Source organism: Euleptes europaea, chromosome 15, assembly GCF_029931775.1.
Source record: "Euleptes europaea isolate rEulEur1 chromosome 15, rEulEur1.hap1, whole genome shotgun sequence".
NCBI classification, from domain to species: Eukaryota; Metazoa; Chordata; class Lepidosauria; order Squamata; family Sphaerodactylidae; genus Euleptes; species Euleptes europaea.
In genome coordinates, this window is record NC_079326.1 from 44576430 (window position 1) to 44596966 (window position 20537).

At 44.5% G+C, this 20537-nt stretch overlaps 1 protein-coding gene across 1 annotated transcript in view; it reads right to left on the reverse strand.

The window, feature by feature from the left end:
• Nucleotides 1-20537, reverse strand: part of CERKL (ceramide kinase like) — a 68539-nt gene that overhangs the window by 20418 nt on the left and 27584 nt on the right. The window contains exons 2-4 of the mRNA XM_056861410.1: nt 17572-17814; nt 9746-9877; nt 5206-5269 (exon numbers count right to left, since the gene is read on the reverse strand). Coding sequence (XP_056717388.1) covers nt 5206-5269; nt 9746-9877; nt 17572-17814 — 439 coding nt within the window. The remainder of the gene's footprint in view (nt 1-5205; nt 5270-9745; nt 9878-17571; nt 17815-20537) is intronic.

Sequence of the window (20537 nt, forward strand, 5' to 3'; positions counted from 1 at the left end):
ACAAATAAAAAGAGATTGTCTAAAATGTTTCGTTCTATCAATGTAGTAAAGTATGGCTCTCTTAAGGTCTAACGTGTGTAGGGTCTTCTCCGCAGGGAAAGTTGGTTTTGGGGAAAAAACTGGTAATACCAAGTCTTGCGACATATGAAAACTAGAGACTACCTTAGGTTTGAACTTGAGGCTGGGGTGTAGCACCACCCTTTCGTTAAACACTCTAAGGAACAGGTTATCTATCCTGAGAGCAGCCAGCTCACTAACTCTTCGGGTTGAAGTGACTGCAACTAAAAATGCAACCTGAGTAGTGACAAATGTGTGTGAGCCAAAGGTTCAAACGGGGGTAACATGAGTCTAGCCAAAACTAGCGAAAGGGACCATTGAGGGGTTAACCTTGGAACAGGGGGAAACACATTATTAAGCCCTCTAAGAAAACGCTTGGAAAGAGGGTGGGAAAAAACAGTGTACCCCTCTAGCTTATCATGGAACGCTGAAATGGCAGCAAGATGTACTCTCACCGAGGAGACAGTGAGGCCTGTCTTAGTTAGATCCAAAAGGTAATCAAGGATTCGACGGAGTGGGCAGAAAAAGGGGGAAAGGGCCTTGGTCTTAGACCACTTATCAAACCTTTCCCACTTCCTATTGTATGGGTATCGAGTGGAGGGTTTTCTGGCTTGAAGGATTACCTCCCATACTGGGGAGGACAGGCCCATCCCTGGTTGGGCATGATTCTCCAAGCTGCTAGGTGCAGCCTGTCCATGTCGTGGTGAAGGAGGCTGCCCCATCTGAGTAGGCCCGGGTGTCTGGGTAAGGGTCTGTAGGTACCTTCTGCTAAATGCATCAGTTCCGTGAACCATATTTGGCGAGGCCACATGGGTGCTATCAGGATGCACAAGGTCTTGTCCAATCTGATTTTCCCCAGTACTCTCGCTAAGAGGGGAAACGGGGGGAAGGCATAGAAAAGGAAGCCCGACCAAATGAACTGAAAGACATCCCCTAGGGACATTGGGTCATTCCCTGCCAGCGAGCAGAACCCCTCTGTCTTCCTGTTCTCCCTGGTGGCGAACAGGTCTACTTGAGGGACCCCCCAGTCTCGGAATATCGGTTGCAAGAAACACTCCTGTAGCTCCCACTCATGATTGGTAAGGAATTTCCTGCTGAGGGAGTCTGCCCAGGTATTGTGTATCCCTGCTATGTGTATGGCTCTCAACTGGATGTCGTTCGAGAGAGTCACTAGCCAGACCCTCCGAACCTCTGCACACAGGGGATGGAGACCGTGCCTCCCTGCTTGTTGATGTAGAATACCGTGCAGGTGTTGTCTGATTGGAGGAGAGTTCTGGAGCCCCGTAGGATATCTGTGAAGGAGGTAAGTACATAACTCACAACCCGTAATTTTAACAGGTTTATGTGCAGGGATGATTCCCTGGGTTCCCACGTCCCTTGAACAGACATATCGTTACAATGGCCACCCCAACCCTCCATAGAGGCGTCTGTGGTAAGAGTAAAATCTGGGGCCCAATGGCCAAAGGGTATACCCTTCAATAAATTGGGTTCAACAAGCCACCAATGCAAAGATCTTAACACCCCTCTAGGGATACAGAGTCTTTGCAGCTGGGAGTGACGGGTAGGGTTAAATGCCCTGAGAAACCAGTTCTGAAGTTCCCTCATCTGCAATCTAGCAAAGGGGGTGACTGCTGTGGTCGAGGCCATGAGGCCTAAAAGTCTTTGTATGGAGACTACTGGTTGGTGTCTGCACCTCAAGAAGTGTTGTACTAGGCTTTTAATTGTTGTCACTCTTTCTTGTGGTAAGAAAGCTTTTCCTGTGCTGGAGTCAAGCACAGCCCCAATGAATCGGGCTTGGAGGGAGGGGTCTAGTCTAGATTTCTTTACATTGACCAAGAGGCCTAGGTCAGTGCAAGTGGAAAGGACCAGCTCAAGGTGAGATGACAAAAGGGCAGGACTGTCGGCTGTCAGGAGCCAGTCGTCAAGGTACGGGAAGATACTGCATCCCTTGTCCCTAAAGTATGACATGACTACCACCATGCATTTTGTGAAAACTCGAGGGGCTGTGGCCAGTCCAAACGCTAGAACAGTGTAGTTGAACACCTTCATACCATAGCGGAACATGAGGAATTTTCTATGATCTGGGTGTATAGACACGTGAAAGTACGCGTCCTTAAGGTCTAGCACTGTGAACCATGTATTGTGAGTGATCAGCTCCATCACAGAAGTCAGTGAGACCATCCGGAACTTTGAGATCCGTAAACATTTATTGAGAATTCTTAGGTCAATAATGGGTCTGGAGCCCCCATCTTTCTTCTCCACCAGAAATATCCTGGAGAAAAAACCAGAACAGGATGGGGAGGCTTTTTGAACCGCTCCTTTCAACAACAGCTCCTCTAACTGCGGAGCAAAATCTGGAAATGGGTTGTCCCGTGCAGAACTGGCTGGAGAACAGGTGGGCAAAAACTTGAACTCTAGGCGGTAGCCTTCTGAAACAATCCGGAGGACCCAAGAGTCCGAACAAATGGACCGCCAGGCCTCTGTAAATCTGGCCAATCTATTCAGGAACGGAAAGTCCCCTTGACTGGCCGGTGAGGGTAGTCAGAATTTCTGGTTGGGTTGTCTCTGGTCCCTCTGTTGAGGGCCAGTGTTGGTTCTTTGCTTGAAATTGTGCTTGTGTTGCCCTTGCTGCCCCGGCTGATGAAACTTGCCCTGGGGAGGATTACGGCTGGAACCTTTGATACCATTGCCTTCTGTTGAAGGATGAGTTGAAGCCCTGGTGTCGAGGCTGAAATCTATCCCGTTGGGGTTGAAAGGCCGTGATAATGCCTAAAGATCTTGCTGTCAGATGGTCTTTCTTTATATTAGTCAAGAATTCAGTGGTGCCTGAGGCGAACAAGGTATCACCCTCGAAGGGGAGGTCCTCGACCTGGGTTCTGGTGTCTGCTGGGAGGGCCGTTGTGCGTAGCCAGGAGTGGCATCTTAAGGTAATGGCTGTGGCCATGGATCTGGCTGCCACTTCAGCTGCATGTTTGCCCACACTAATATCCTGCTTCGACAATCGAGTTGCTTCAGCTTGGATGAGTTTTAGGGCCGATCTGGACTCTTCCAGCAGTAAGTCTATGTGAGGGCTGGCCTATTCCCACAGGAACAATTGATACCCCCCCCCATGATCGTCTGATAGTTGGCGATACGGAAGTTTAACGCCGAGGAGGTATAGGCCTTTCTACCCAGATGGTCTAGGCGTCTGCTCTCCTTATCAGAAGGGGTGGAGTGATGCCCTCGTCTTTGTCTAGACTGCATCTCCCCCGTGACAATGGAGGATGGGGGAGGATGCACCATCAGGAACTCTGCTGAGTCTGGCTTTACTCGATAGAGATTTTCTATCTTCTTGGTGGACGGAGGAGTGGATGATGGCTTCTTCCAGACCGTTTTGGTGATGTCGGAGAGACCTTCCAGAATGGGGAAGGCAGCGATTCCTGGATGATCTGGATACAAGCGGCTGAGGATCTTGTCCTTAGGCTTGTTGTCTGATGTGGAGATGTTAATATCCAAAGCCTCAGCCATCCTGATCACCTGTTCCGTTCTTAACTTGAGATCCTCTGAAGGAGACACTGCCTCTGTGTCGACTATTAACTCATCAGGGGAAGGTTCAGAGTCGTCCTCCGACGTTCCTGTAGAGGCTCTTGTTTCCAAGTCCTCTGGATCCGACTTGACCCTAGGACTCCGTTGAGTCAGAGGAGTGAAGGGTGAGGGGAGTTGTGGGGTCTCGAGTACTAGAGGTTTGCCTTGGAGGGTGATCTGGCGATACCTGCAAAAATCAATCCAGTCCTTTATTAGCTCTGGAGAGATGGTAGGCTGAGTAGACAGGCTCTGAAGAGGCTGTAGAGTATTCCTCAGAGCCGGGGGGTCGGATCCAGTGGAGTCGGATCCGAGAGGTTCGGATCCGACAGTAAGAGTGAGTCTAATGGATCCAGTTCTACTTCGGAGAAGCATTGGAGAGGTGAGCCCGAATGGAATGACGGGGTCCTCGGTACCAGGAGAGGTGCTTGTGTAAGGGGCCTCGGATCCAGGTAACAGGTTTTGAGCTTAGGCAGCTGGATCCGGTGCTCTTTTGCTTATGCTTCGTCTTGTGCTTGTGTTTCTTAGAGACGTGCATCGGATCCGAGAGGGTAGTCGGATCCGAAGACCTCGGATCCGGGTATCTGCAAAGCTGGAGCCGAGCGCACGGATTGGGTGCTCCTAGGAGATTTGGAGTTGGTTGCAGGGGAAGGAGCCATCAGGGCCTTCTTCCAGAGCTCCGCGTTCAAGCGGTCTGCACGGGTGTTGCGAGCCCGGGTGGAAAAATGCTGACATATGCCACAAGCTGATACGTTATGCCCCTCGCCCAAGCAGATTAAGCACAGTTCGTGTTGGTCTGTGTGCGGTATCTTCGTAGCGTACTTGGGACACAGTTTAAACGGGGGGGCCATCCCAGGACTCAGCAAGCGGCCGAGGGAACCGGGGAAACAGGGTTTTCTTGCTCTCCTCACCCATAGTATGGTAGATTGAGGATCGGTAAAGGTCGGTGGGCTGGTCGGGAGGATCTGAGCGGCATCCCCGTGTGGAAAAACTCACAAATCGAAAGTAGGATGACGAAGGAATTCTGAGGTCAGGCGAAAAAGCTCCGTTCTTGGCGGCGGCAAAAAAGTAACTGAGGAGGGAGGGGATGCCCTGCTCAGGAGCTCACGGTGGTTTCGGCGCCAAGCCGGCCCGCTGCTCAAGGGGAGGGGCATCCCCTTAAAGGTCTAAGGCTAATAGAAGTTTCCGGCAGCAAGCCTGCGCGCAGGCACAGTCCCACATGCGGGGCTGCACCGAAGACTGAAGATGAACATATATAATTGGAAAAATAAATTTAAATTATGTGGTGTTCCATTTACACAAATTTGAAGGTAAACATCTTGATCTTCAAAGCTTGTGAGTGCTCTGCTGCACAAAGAGAACTCCTGTTGGCATGGATTGATCTATTCAATAGGGAAGCTTATGCAGATGAGGGAACTCCATAGCTAATGCATAAAATAACTGGACTGGGGGGAATCTGTGAGACTTTTGCAATATAATAAGAGATAAAATCTCAGTCATTATCTCAGTCTTTGATCCCACATCACCTATCATTTTTTTCCTCTGTTAATGCCACCCTGACAGTAAGAAGAAAAAACATACTCTTACCCATGAAAGGATTTTAGGTCACATTCCTTAAGCAATGCAAGAGCATGTCCTTCATATTCAGTAACTACAGAAGAAACATCATTTGTTATGACAGAAAAAAACAGAAGCAATTTCAAACAACACTGTACTTCTGAAATTAAAATGATAAATATATAATAGAAGGCATAGGCCACTCTCCAGAGAACTGCTTTTAGTGTATTCAGTATAATTCTGGGCATTCTGGCCCTGAAACAGCACAGCCTCTTGCTAAAGCACAAGTTCTCCTGTCAAAATAGTGCTGAATGCTGCAATTCTAGAATTAAGAACCAAAAAGGTTAAGACAATATAAATGTATGGACTCAATGTCTATAAGTTAAAAGCATAAATCTAAACAAATATAGAAGAAATATATATTTATTACAATATTCCTTAAAAACACATATCCTGGCCCAAATAATAGCCTCACAAATGTGCATAAATACAAAGGACCATAATTGACCCTGGCCAAACACATTTTGGCCCATTGGCCTTTTAGTGGTCAAATAATATTAATATTAATCATACAGAAAGGCCCCAGACATTAAAATAATACATTCACAACCTTAAAAATAGACCAAGATAAAATGCTGTAGAGAGAAAAGAAAAAAGCAGAATAATTATTGATTATTAAAATTAATGTATTTATGAACAATATGTCAAACAGAATTTATTTTAGGACACTTAATCATCATCATAATAATACTGTGACCAAAGGCAATTCTAGAAACACAGTCTCAGTGTGCAATACTAATTGTCATGGTCATTATTTCCTTCTTGTGCTTTGACCATGGAGGAAAAGTTATGGTGCACCTCATGACTTGTTCAACAATTTGCAAATGAAAAGTAGATACTTATTTTCTCAGCAAGATATATCACATTTAAATAACATGTTTAAATAATCTATAGAATGGAATCATTAGCACAGGCATCACTGACATTTCCACTGGAAGTAACCATATTAGAAACATAACTGAATTATGTAAACATGTGGGTATGCCAATAAAGGTTAATGAAATGAATGAAATGTAAACATGTAATATTCTTAGCTTCAGTATATGCAAATTTCTAACTTGGATAAGCTAACCACAGTAAATAAGAAATATAATCAAATACCAGTAACAAAAGAATTTAACACAAGGAGGGTGGCAATACAAGTCTACACCAGAGTCTGTACCCTCTGGAGGAAATGAATCTGTCACTCTGCATTGCTGTCTCTGTTTTCTGATATCCTACACAGTACAGTAAATGCCAGAAAAGAAAGAATAAACTGGCATCATACAGATGGCATAAAGCATCATAACCACACTGAGCATTTTCTGGGGCATCTTTGCCAGAAGAGACAGCCCAGCTGCCTCCAACTCATCAAGGATTTCTGCTGACTGACATGACACTTCCAGATGGATTTTTTGTGTAATAATGTGCATTATTATATGCAAGATTACATTAATATTTCATGCTTGTCTGTCATTGGTGATAGTACATTCTCTCTCTCTCCCTACAATGCTTAAAAATATTGTTAAAATGCACCGGATGGCTGTTCAAAAACCATTTCAAACACTGCCATTATTCCTACTTGTGATTAAGCAACCGTTGTAGCCTCACCTGCTTGGTAAGGATGGGTAGCCTGTGGCCTTGTACCACAGTGCAGCACTGTTTCCGGCCTGGTATTTCATATAAAGGACTCAGACCACACAACAGAATTATGATGACATTACTCTGTGTGCTGTCCTATAGAATCATAGAAACAGAGTTGGAAGGGACCACCATCTAGTCCAGGAATAGGCAAACTCATTAGTCAAAAGAGCCAAATATCAACAGTACAACGATTGAGATTTCTTTTGAGAGCCAAATTTCTTAAACTATATAGGTAGGTACACTGTTTATTAACTTAATAAACTTTAATTAAAGTTTTAAGTCTTAATAAAACTATAGGTACACTGAACAAAACTTGATATCATACTTAATAGTGATCTTATTTATTGATAAAAATTAAATTGTAAGTCCCTGCCATTTCCCCCTCCCCGTCTGGAGGCCTGGTCTACCGCCATAAAAGCCTATTGGTAGACCTGGCCTCCGGCTGAGTCCCATTGGGAGGCCAGGTCTACCCATTGGCTTTCTTGGCAGTAGACCTGGCCTCCGGAGCCCCATAGAAGCCAATTGGTAGACCTGGCCTCTGAAGGGGGACTTTTTCCCCTCCTCGGAGTCCAGGTCTACCACCAAGAAAGCCAGTGGGTAGACATGGCCTCCCAATGGGACTCAGCCGGAGGCCAGGTCTACCAAAGGAAGCCCGCCAGGCCCAACAGCTGATAGGTGGGCGGGGGGGCAGGAACCGCCGAGCCGCCCGCCCAGCAATCGCGAGGCTAGAGGGGAGGGGAGCCTTTAGCCTCCCAACCATTGAGGGCAAGGGAAAGGGGGACCTGGCCATTCTCCATGGTGGTGGGGGGAGACAGCGCGCCCGCTTGCCTGCTCTCTCTCTCTCTCTCTCTCTCTCTCAGGCGCGCCGGCTCCGCAGCCCGGCTGCCGGCGCGAGCGGGTGTGAGAGCAGGGGCTCCGAACCAAGTTTGGAGAGCCGCACTCAACGGGCCAAAGAACCGCATGCAGTTTGCAGACCCCTGATCTAGTCCAACCTCCTGCACAATGCAGGAGATTCACAACTACCTCCTACCCCACACCCCCAGTGACCCCTACTCCAAGCCCAGAAGATGGCCAAGGTGTCTACCCTCTCATGAACTGCCTAAGATAATAGAATCAGCATTGCTGACAGATGGCCATCTAGCCTCTGCTTAAAAACCTGTCAGGCTTCAGCAACACGTTGCGTTCCTGATATAAGGGACGTCACTCCAGACGATGCAGCGAGTTAAAAGTTTTATTCAGAAAGTCAGCGAGTTCAGCAAGTCATAGAAACTTAAGGCTAGAATAAAGGCATGGGGAAATATCGGTACATATATAGGGTAAATACAATGGGGTTGATTAGGTTTTAGAAACAAAGAAACAATACAGAAGTTAACTACCGGTAAAGACTTAAGACAACGCATACAGGAAATAAACGCGTGCATTAACTGGCTGATATTCCTGAGTTCCGGGCTTTGTTTTGCAGGACCAGGTATCAGATCAGTGATTACTCGGGCAGGTCTCCATAGAATTGCAGATCTTAGGCAGGAGACCGGGTGCAAACGGGGGGGGGGGGGGAGCGGAGTGCACAAAAAACTCCATTTTGTCCGTGGGGAAACCATCTTGTTTGTATCCGGGGTCGACAGAGAGCCTAGCTGACAAAACCTCCAGGGAAGGAGCACTTACCACCTCCCGAGGAAGTCTGTTAGAAAATTCTTCCTAATGTCTTCGCAGAAACTCTTTTGATTTAATTTCAACCAGTTGGTTCTGGTCCGACTTCATGGGGCAACAGAAAACAACTTGGCACCCTGCTCTATATGACAGCCGGTAAAGTACTTGAAGATGGTTATCATATGCCCTCTTGGTCTTCTCTTCTTCAGGCTAAGAATACCCAGCTCCTTTAACTTTTCCTCATAGGACTTGGTCTCCAGACCCCTCACCAGTAAACTCCTCACCAGTAAAGGTCCTCTTGACCTTTAGATGTTAAGAGCCAAGAGGAGCATGGACTGCTCAGAAATAGCGCTGTTCCGCTCTCACCAATGTGCAACTTAGCCTCCCATCCCTTGAAACTATAAAGTTAGGTGAGCACAAGGCTAATTATTAATGCTCGAGAGGAACACCCCCATACAATTCTTATCGCAATCAATAGATTACTCTTATCTTAATCAAATTACCTGCCACCGTAACAAAAGATAAAACAGTCCCCTTTTTGCTAGCAGATAGACCCAAGAACAACATTGGCGGTAGCCAACTATCTATCCACTATATTTTCCCGGAAGAAATAAAGGCTCCCCTTTTACTCAAAACCTTTGGGCCAAGGGAACTTGAAAGAAGGAAAGGAAAGGAAAAGAAAACTCAAGAGGTGCAATATTTGGTGCTCTCCAATAATACTAAACCTCAGGGGCACCCAATGAGGTTGCTGGGAAATAGGTTCAGGACAGGTAAAAGGAAGTACTTCTTTATTCAATGAGTAATTTAAGAGTGGACTATACTGCCAGTGCATGTAGTGATGGCCATGAGCATAGACAGATTTACGGAGGATAGATCCATCAGTGGCTAATATCATGGTGACTAATCCTTTGATATTATTTATTTGACCAAGCAACTGAAGCAAAACACATCTTCTTAAAAAAAATAAAGGGCAAAGACTCCCCTGGCAGCTTACTGATAAGCATGAAATGCTACTCCTGAGGAGTAGAACCCTCTCTGACGTGCAACTGGGCCAAGCCCTGACAGCACCACCCATCTATTCACCAACTAAAGGGAGGAAGAGACACTGTGAAAGATCAGGGTCAGATGCCTTCCATGATACCAGTGAATCACATCATTAAAACGTACAAAGGGCACACCTGAAACAGAAAATAGGATAACTTTCAAAAGTGCCTAAATTGCGTTCTGCAAAACATCTTACCGATAAGGTCAGTTCTGATGCCGGCAAGCTTAAAGAGAGGTGCGACCTGATCATCATAAATGCGAGTAGCCTCTCGTTTATGACTGTTTGGATTGACAAACACTTTTAATGACTTTGGCCTGCTTGAAAAACCTAAAAGTAAAAATTAAAACACCAAATCAAGGCTTTTAGAGGAAAGTGAAATTGACTCAAACAACGTCAACCGACAGCCTGAACAATAAGAAGAAATATAAAATGATACTTAAAATGCAATCAGATACGTATCTGTTCTGAAAATAGGAACAACCAGGCTAGGCGGTCTGTGTCCTCCTTTCAAAATGAGGATATTCATTACCTATATTTGATACCTCCATAATCCTGGAAGAACTGAAGCACTGACTTGCTTGTGCGTCTACAGCTAAGAATAACTAGTACAGATGAGTCAGTCACCATCATCAAGAGCATTATGTGTCAGCTCTAAAGAAAAGAGGTTTCAGGTCAGGGTTCAGAAACAGGGTTGGAGAAAAGTGGGGAGATAAAGTGGAGAAAATATCCTCCAGAGATTTTAAAAGGAAATGCCTCTCAGCAAGGATCTGATAATAGTACTCCTTCACAGTTGTTGCTGAGATCTGATACTATAATTTACAGGATCTGCAGATTATGCATCATGCCACACCAAAGGAGCAGGTGCAAAAAAACAAACAAAAAGCAAAACTGTGCTTGATTAAAGGATCATGGAAAAGGGACATATGAGGGAAATTTTTAAAGCTAACATGCTACACAAACACACAAACACACACATACTTCTTTACACTATATTTTAATCAATGATGTGGGTTTGCCAGGGAACGTTTCTGATTTAAATTTAAATAAATAATACAAATATTTAAATAATGTTAGCAAAAGAAGGCAAAGACACCACGTACAAGCCTGGATCATCTAAAAGCACAGGGGTCTGTCCAGGCTTCATTTCCCACATTCAGCCCAGCTAACCTGATTGATTTGCAGCACAAAAGCCCTGACAACTATAAAAAAGCAGACTGCATTTACATACGTGGGGCAGAAACTTTTCCATCGAAAAACTTCCACCCTATATCACTCGTTTTGAAGTATTTGAATTTCACAAAATAAATTATAAACCTTTATCTCCAAATTACGAGACCTTTTTACTAAAAATAAACATGCTTATAAGAGATGAGGCTAAACATGGAAAGTGAACTTCTACAGTGCTTGCTTAAACTTAAGCTCTCCCACAAATTCATTTGGGGTACACTAGCCCCCTCCCAAACTGGATCAGCTTTAAAGAACTATTTTTTTCTTATTTTTCTTGCTCTCTCTGCTCTCTTGCTCTCTCTGCTAGTTAAACGTGATGTCCGACTAACCTTATCTCCTTTTTTGAGAAAGTTACTACTTGCTGAATCAGAGGAATGCTATAAGCATAGTTTATCTTTATTTCAGTAAGGCTTTTGATAAAGTTCCACATAATATTCTTGTTGACAAGTTGATAAAATGCAGATTAGATCCTATAACTGTTAGATGGATCTATAAGTGGTTGACAGATTGCAACCCAAAGAGTGCTTGTTAATGGTTCCTCATCCTTTTGGAGAGGAGTGACCACTTCCATACTATCTGTAGAAGGGCCTGTAGTTGCTCACTGGAAGCAGCTTTCAGATTCACCTCCCATCCCTAGCCACTGAGGGGAGCCCCTGAACTACTGATCTAGAAGAATGAGAGGGACTAGTGACCTCAGTAGCAAAGAAACTGAAACAGTTCTCTAGGCTGAGAGCGTGAAAACACTATAAATATTGACAAAACCTTCTGTAAGGAACACACTGGAAATTAAGAACATTATGGGAGCTTTTTCAGAAGCTTTCTGCATCTAGTTTTTGTGAGGAAAAGAGCACAAGAGAGAATGGTCAATTTTGATTATGACAGGTGTAAGATAGTTGAACTGGCCCCGTGGCACAGAGTGGTAAACTGCACTATTGCAGTCCAAGCTCTGTTCATGACCTGAGTTAGATCCCGACGGAAGTCAGTTTGAGGCAGCCGGCTCAAGGTTGACTCAGCCTTTCATCCTTCCGAGGTCAGTAAAATGAGTACCCAGCTTGCTGGGGGTAAAGTGTAGATGACTGGGAAGGCAATGACAAACCACCCCATAAACATAGTCTGCCTAGTAAATGTCGGGATGTGACATCACCCCATGGGTCAGGAATGACCTGGTTCTTGCACAGGGGACTACCTTTACCTTTAAGATAGTTGAACTAAATCAAAATGTGAAAGAAAGAAAAACTGATCACTGAAACTGGACACATCTATCTCTGCTACGGTTGCAGTGGTAGACTAGGTTTTGTGTGACCAGTGTTCAAACCGCCCCCCCCCCCCATTCTGCCATGGAAACTTCCTGGATGACCTTGAGCCAGTCACTCTCATCCTTGCCAGATTGTTGTGAGGGTAAAAATGGAAGACAGAATGATGTACACCACTTTGGGGTCCCACTGGGGAGAAAGGAGGGGTGTAAATGAAATAAATAAATACATCTCTGCCCAGTGACAAGCATCTACTCAATGTTTTAGTTACTGTTTTGTTTATGCTTGTTTTAACTGTTAGCCACCTTAACATCCCTCATGGGGCAGAAAGGTAGGGTACACATTTTGTAACTAAAAATATAGAGAAAACACCCTTGGCAACTTCCTGGGATGGAGACCTGTGCATACCTCCTACAGAAAGATTCAGCTGTTTCACCCAAAATCCAAGTAGCTTGGTCAGTACTTCAAGCCAAATCAACTAGATGAGAAGAACAGGGCTTCTGGGTCACTCCATAGGAGATGTGTATGGGCCTCCCATACATGTAACATCCAAGTGCATTACAGTCTTTTTAGCCCATAAGGGTTCCTGAGCACTGGTTGATGCATGTCAGAGAATGGAAATGCTCTATCAAACTCTGTTGGGATCCTCTCCTGTATATGCAACTCTTAATGGGAAGGGGTGGACTGAGCCATTAAAAAAATATTACCATTTACCTTAAATCTTTAGGAACTAAAGAAATCAGTGGTAACGGTTTTTGGTAAACAACAACAACAACCCACTATTGAATATTAAGCAAACATTATGTCAGTGTTTAACATGCTGGGGGGTAACAACTGTACATCTAATAACCACATGGGACTGAAAATTTGCAAAGGGAATATCCAGAGTATCCAGGACTAGAGTGCAAGTTTCTACAAAAAAGTTAACCAAACAAAATTGGGGTTTACAATTTTTTTTAAAAAAAATGCAAACAACGATATATGCGCATGCACAGACATCAAAGAAAAGAGTTTTGGTGACATCTTATGCTGGATGAAAAGTTGGTAGCAACAAGGCCCAGGAGCCGGAAGACAAGAAAATGGGAAGAGGGGGGAAAGGTCAGTGAGAGGCTGGGTGGGGGGGAACCAATATACTCCAAGGAGAGATAAGGTAGCCTAGCAAAAAGTGTGAACATGTGCATGAATGGCCAGAAGTAAGGCAGAAAGACCAAGTAGGAGGGTGAGATGGTGGGAAATTACTGGAACATTTCCTAATCCATTTAAAACACTTTCCTTGCTTCAAAGTCTGGATTTTACCTATTCTTTTAGTGAACATCTTTTCTTTCCTCCCCAAAATATGTAATATTATTCAAGAACCATGCACGATAAGCTTTAAATCAAATGAAGTTAAATCATTTCAGCACTCATGACTATCACATATGTGTCTCTGCCCCATCACATATGTGTCTCTGCCATAATTGGAAGCCACAATCTACATTTTACTGCATTGTTGATTGTCACTTCCTTCCTGAACTGAAACAGCAGTCTACAACAGAACAGTAACAAATGTGCTAATATCCACTAGTTTAAACTTGATCTATCAGTGAATCAATGAACCATGAAAGGTAGGGGTTAATCAGGGTGTTCTGAAAACAAAGGCTCACAGGGCAGCAGAGACGCTACCCTCAGACACACATCTGTGCTGTTTTCAGCGCTTAGTTTTATGGCAGCAGGGTTATGTTTATAAAAGTTAAGAGCCTGAAATGATGTCACAGTCATATATGCTTATTAATGTTTTATACAACAAGCGACAGAAGTAATGATATGAATAAACATTTTTCATGCTAACTAGAGATACACCACTGTTAATGCTACAATGTTAATGTATAACATTAATGAGATAATTAAACTTTCACGCATGATGCTTTACATGTTCACATTAAAACCTTGTTTGAGAAACATGTTGTGAAAAAGCAGTGTATAGAACACATCTGTTCTATAACCAGCTATATCTTTTATCCTAAAAACATGGTGTTCAGTTACTTACTTCTACAGTCAAATAAAATTTCAGATTCTAAAATGCAATTTCAAATTAGAAAATTACCCATCCCCAACAGATGGGCAAAAATAAACCTAATTTTTTTGCAAAAATAAACCTAAAATTATTGTACGATAAGAATTAAAATATGGCTGGGTTAACTTAGTCTGGTTTTGATGATTTATTGTAACCTTTCATTTAAAAAAATGATTTATATGAAATACAATAGTAGTTTTGAATACATCATTAAACCTAGTGGGCTTACATCTTCCTTTTAAAAAGTTCTAAAAACTTTAAAAGCACACTTGCAGCCCTATCCTGAAGGGGGAGAAGTGAGGTGGCCACGCCACAGCTCAAGGCCTCCCCCATGCCAGGCGGGCATTCTCTTCTGGGATTTAGTTCCCAATGGCTGCACTGGCAGTGGGGGCTGGCGGAGCTCTGTGGCTCCCAGATGCCAGCATGTTTGCCTCCGTGCTGGCATAGGTGCCACTTTATAAAGCGGCATCTTCGCCGGCACAGGTCACGCCGGTTCCTAAGGAGATTCCTCCCCCCCTTTCAGGATTACAGCCTTAGTGATGAGCATTACTTCAAACATGAATGCATACTACTGGAAATCAAGTTCAATTTGACCAACATTGGTACTTTGATGCTTGTCCTCATGAAAACTGAAGTAAATCAGACTTCTGGTTCTTGTGGGTTATTCGGGCTGTGTAACCGTGGTCTTGGTATTTTCTTTCCTGACGTTTCGCCAGCAGCTGTGGCAGGCATCTTCAGAGGAGTAACACTGAAGGACAGGGTCTCTCAGTGTCAAGTGTGTAGGAAGAGTAATATATAGTCAGAAAGGGGTTGGGTTGAGCTGAATCATTGTCCTGCAAAAAGTATCAAAGGTAATGTGCTAATCATTGTCCTGTAAGTATCAAGATAATGTGCTAATGAGGGTGTGGTATGTTAATATGGAACCATTGTATCCTGAAGTGATCTGATAATGTGTGCAATCCAAAGCTAATCTGCATGGCTATTGTTGACTGTAGTCTTTGTTAGTCTGGAGGTTTTCAGGACAGGAAGCCAAGCCTTATTCATTCTTAAACTCTCTTCTTTTCTGTTAAAGTTGTGCTGATGTTTATGAATTTCAATGGCTTCTCTGTGCAATCTGACAAAATAGTTGGTAGAATTGTCCAGTCTTGCACGGTCCATTAATGTTTTGATTATTCCTCTTTTCTGTCGGGGATGGTGGTTGGAGTTTTTGTGTAATTTCTTGTATCATTTCTTGATACCCTTGTCATCCGTAAAACAAACTTTCAGTTAGGTCACAAGGTCTACCGGAAACAGACTCACACAGATCACTACTTACACAAAAACTCTAACCACCACCCCCGACAGAAAAGAGGAATAATCAAAACATTAATGGACTGTGCAAGACGGATCTGTGAACCACAGTTTCTCGAGGAAGAAACTAATCATCTAAATCACGCATTGCTAGCAAACGGCTATTCCAGAAATGAAATCAGAAGGGCCATTAAACCAAACAAAAATCAGAAAACTCAGGAAAAACAATCTCCCATAGGAAAGGCATTCTTGCCATTTATTAAAGGAGTCACTGTTAGGATGGAGAAACTTTTGAAAAAACAATCTACAAACAGTGTTTAAACCCACCAAGAAAATACAACAGATGCTACGATCAGCAAAAGACAAAAGAGACCCCCTCACCTCTGCAGGAGTATATCGTATACCTTGCAGCTGTGGACAAGTTTACATCGGGACAACAAAACGCAGCATACAAACAAGGATAAAAGAACATGAAAGATGCTGCAGACTTGGCCAACCTGAGAAATCAGCAGTGGCTGAACATGGACTGACACAAACAGGACACAGGGTCTTATTCCAAGATACTGAAAGACTGGACAATTCTACCAACTATTTTGTCAGATTGCACAGAGAAGCCATTGAAATTCATAAACATCAGCACAACTTTAACAGAAAAGAAGAGAGTTTAAGAATGAATAAGGCTTGGCTTCCTGTCCTGAAAACCTCCAGACTAACAAAGACTACAGTCAACAATAGCCATGCAGATTAGCTTTGGATTGCACACATTATCAGATCACTTCAGGATACAATGGTCCATATTAACATACCACACCCTCATTAGCACATTATCTTGATACTTACAGGACAATGATTAGCACATTACCTTTGATACTTTTTGCAGGACAATGATTCAGCTCAACCCAACCCCTTTCTGACTATATATTACTCTTCCTACACACTTGACACTGAGAGACACTGTCCTTCAGTGTTACTCCTCTGAAGATGCCTGCCACAACTGCTGGCGAAAAGTCAGGAAAGAAAATACCAAGACCACGGTTACACAGCCCGGATAACCCACAAGAACCAATGAACTCTGACCATGAAAGCCTTTGACAATATTTTAAATCAGACTTCTGTTAACTTTTTAAAAATGTGGTTTTATTATTTTATACCATAGTACACAGGAAAAATTACCCTCACTTGAATCTAAAGATAATCCTTCAAAGGAGTAAAGAGCTATAGAGAAACAACATAATTTTTTTAAACATGTATATATTTGTACATTTATAATTGTAAACAGAAATGCATATGTATGTGAATGAATTTAAGGTCTTTATGTGTAGTAGAAAGCTGAACAATAATACAAATCAGGGTTTGTAAAGCTAACTTATTAGAAAAGGAAGGGAAACAGAGCTGTTGTATTGGTCCCTTAGCCTGCTAAGAAAAGAACCAATCAGGTCGCAGGAAGAATGCAGCAATCTTATTGGCCCTTTTAGCAAACTGTGATAAGAGCCAATCACTAGTTAGAGTTTACTATACCCTCTCAAACTATAAGTAGAACCAGCTTAGTCACCAAGGAGAGGCTTTGGGAGAAAACACATGGTCGCTTTAGCCCCCTTTATTCCGTTTCAGCCAGGATCAAACGCATGCATTTCGCCGAACGTGCGTTCAATCCTGGCTGAATCCTGGCTGAAACAGGGAATAAAGGAGGTTAAAGCGACCATGCATTTTTGCCCACAGAGAAAGAGTTCTGAAGGACTTCAGAAAACAGGGACTGAGCTGAAGTCCAGATAACTGCAGCAGAGAATTCCCTCAGGAGGTGGAAGAGGCCTGAGAGCTGAGGAAGTTGTAGACCAGGGAGGACTGAACAGCTGGGGAGAGAGCTAGGCTCCAGCAACCTGACTACAGCCCGTCTCAGGGGAGTCCGCAAAGGGAGCTGCTACACTGAAGTGCAGGGAAGAGATTTTAATATTTGACACAGCTAGCTGACGCCAATATTACAGTAAAAATATGGAAATTTAATTTGTGAGTCTGTACTTGTAAAGAGTATTATGCAGCAAAGTCTAATGCCCTACCAACACGGCTGATGCAGTAAAAAGATACTACTTAATATCATAGTCAGCAAAAGGTGCCTTGAACCTAACAAAACAAGACTGGACATTAGGCTTAAATAAATCAGTGGGATTTCTCAGAAGAAAATATACAAATCAAGTACTTACCATTCAAAATGTCCTTAAAATGTTTAAACCACAAGTGACAGTGGTCTTCACTTAAGTTACTGAGATTGAGAACAGAATCCTTAAGTTTGTTTTGTTCTTTTTTTAGACAGACAAATAGCGTAATGCCCAATAATAAGCCACCTTTTTGCTGTCCAGCCAAACGACGACGTTTCAGTTTTACAGAAAAGACATCTTTCATTTCAACATGTTCCTCTTTACACTGCAAGTCACTACTGGAGCCACCTGCCCAAAGAAAAAGTTAAGCACCGTAGTTAAACAATTTCAAAAAATGTAATAATTTATACCTCTAGCCTAAAGAAAACTATACATACAAAATACCACAAAGAAGAAAAAGAAGAAGAGTTGGTTTTTATATGCCGTCTTTCTCTACCACTTAAGGGAGACTCAAACCGGCTTACAATCACTTTCCCTTCCCCTCCCCACAACAGACACCGTGAGGTAGGTGGGGCTGAGAGAGCTCTTAAGAGCTGTGACTAGCCCAAGGTCGCCCAGCTGGTTTTATGTGTAGGAGTAGGGAAACCAACCCGGTTCACCACATTAGCACCCAACCCTCATGTGGAGGAGTGGGGAATCAAACCCGGTTCTCCAGATCAGAGTCCACCGCTCCAAACCACCGCTCTTAACCACTACACCATGCTGGCTCTATTAATACCATGTTTTGTAGATGCATCCTTGTTTATCCTTAATTGCCACAAGTGTTGACTCTCCTTTCTTGTATAGTTACATGTATAGTTTATAGAGAGTGAACATAGCCAGATCACCACTGATGCCAAGACACCACAAAGTGTAAAGATGGGTTAACTCTAGAGCCTATTCAGCATGCCAGCAATTGTGGAATAAGAACAGAAGAATCACTACAGAGTGGGCATAAACCTCACCAATGCTGCCCATTATCAAAGTATTACAGGCTTTGCAAACAGCTTTTCAAAGAACTCTGACAGAAAAAGCCTCTGCTGCTCCAACTCCCCTTCTGTCTGATCATAACTAGGCTGCTTGGTCAGACTAGTCCACGGGTCGCAAAAGCGCGGCTCCTGAGCCGCATGCGGCTCTTTGAGCCCTTGAATGCGGCTCTTTCCAGTCCCACCCAGGTGGCCGGCGGGGGTTTGAAGCGCTTCCCGCCCCTTCCACCTTCTTCGAACTTCCAAGGGCCCTCCCGGTTTCCAGCCCTGCCCCTTTCCTCTCCGGTGGGTGGTCTGATCGGGGGGCCGTCTGGTGTTCGTCCAGGCCCGTCCTCCCGCCAGCCGGCCCGAGAGCTACCTCCCCCCAGGGTCTCCTCTAGGCCACCCCGCTTTGGCTCCCCTCTCCCTTGTTGTAAGGGCCGCCTGGTGCTGGAGGCGTTGGCGTCTGCGCGCTGGCCCACTGGGGCGTTGCCCTGCCCTGGGTCGCTCCTGGCCTCGCCTCTCAGCCCTGGCATGCTGGCCGGGAGAATGCCTTTCCGGCCCGCCCTCCTGTCAGGGATGGCTGTCGGGGGCCCCGTCGCTCGCCCCTCCCTGCTCGGCCCGGCATCACAGCTTGGCTCCATCCACGCTGCGCTCCTGCCACGCTGTGCCACCTGTACCCCGGGCTCGGAGGTAAGTGGGGCGCGGGGCCCGTCAGTGTCTGCCCGGGGCAGTCCTGGGTCGGGTCTTGAGGGAAGGTAGGAAGGAGCCCAGGCGGCGGCGAGGAGGAGGTGGTCTTGGATTTGCCACTCAGATGTACATTTTCCCCATCCAGATTCTCAAAATTCTGCATGGGGGTTATTGGCCACTTATGAATGGGAGGTTTTGCCTTGGATTTGCCACTCAGATGCACAACTCAACAATAAGCCCCCCTGCAGAGTTTTGAGAATGCAGATGGGGAAAATGTACAGTGTTTGTCAGTCATTGTCATGATTTAATTTTATGGATGCCTTACTTACTTTTTTCCCTCCTCAGAGGCCATGTCTACCCAGTGGCTTTCTTGTCGGTAGACCTGTACTCCGAGGAGGGGAAAAAGTCCCCCTTCAGAGGCCAGGTCTACCAATTGGCTTCTATGGGCCTCCGGAGGCCAGGTCTACTGCCAAGAAAGCCAGTGGGTAGACCTGGCCTCCCAATGGGACTCAGCCGGAGGCCAGGTCTACCAATAGGCTTTTATGGCTGTAGACCAGGCCTCCAGATGAGGACTCCAGACGGGGAGGGGGAAATGGCAGGGACTTACAATTTAATTTTTATCAATAAAAAAGATCATTATTAAGTATGATATCAAGTTTTATTCAGTGTACCTATAGTTTAATTAAGACTTAAAACTTTAATTAAAGTTTATTAAGTTAATAAACAGTGTACCTACCTATATAGTTTAAGTTTAAGAAATTTGGCTCTCAAAAGAAATCTCAATCGTTGTACTGTTGATATTTGGCTCTTTTGACTAATGAGTTTGCCGACCCCTGGACTAGTCCAGTACACGCAACAGAGTGATTTGGAAAATTCTAACGACCAGGAGATCTGCATGCACACGTGGCAGCAATTTCCACTATGGCAATACTAAGCAGAAAAACTGGTAATAGAGTTGCCAGGTCCCTCTTCGCCACCAGCGGGAGGTTTTTGGGGTGGGGCCTGAGGAGGGCGGGGTTTGGGGAGGGGAGAGACTTCAATGCCATACAGTCCAATTGCCAAAGTGGCCATTTTCTCCAATTGAACTGATCTCTATTGGCTGGGGATCAATTGAAATAGCAGGAGATCTCCGGCTAGTACCTGGAGGTTGGTAACCCTGGTAATAGAGGGAGTACATTTCATGAGACTTCGCAGTCCCCCTCCCATTCCCACCATCACTTAGGGCCAGGGAGGTTCTTTTAAAGGACATTTTTTTCTCTGCTGCTCCTGCCCAGAATGGAAAGGTAGCAGAGCTTCTGAAGCCTCCCGTTCTCCTTCCCTCATCCTTACAAAGTCAGGAGCTGTAAGCCAACACACTGGGCAAGACTAGATCAACTT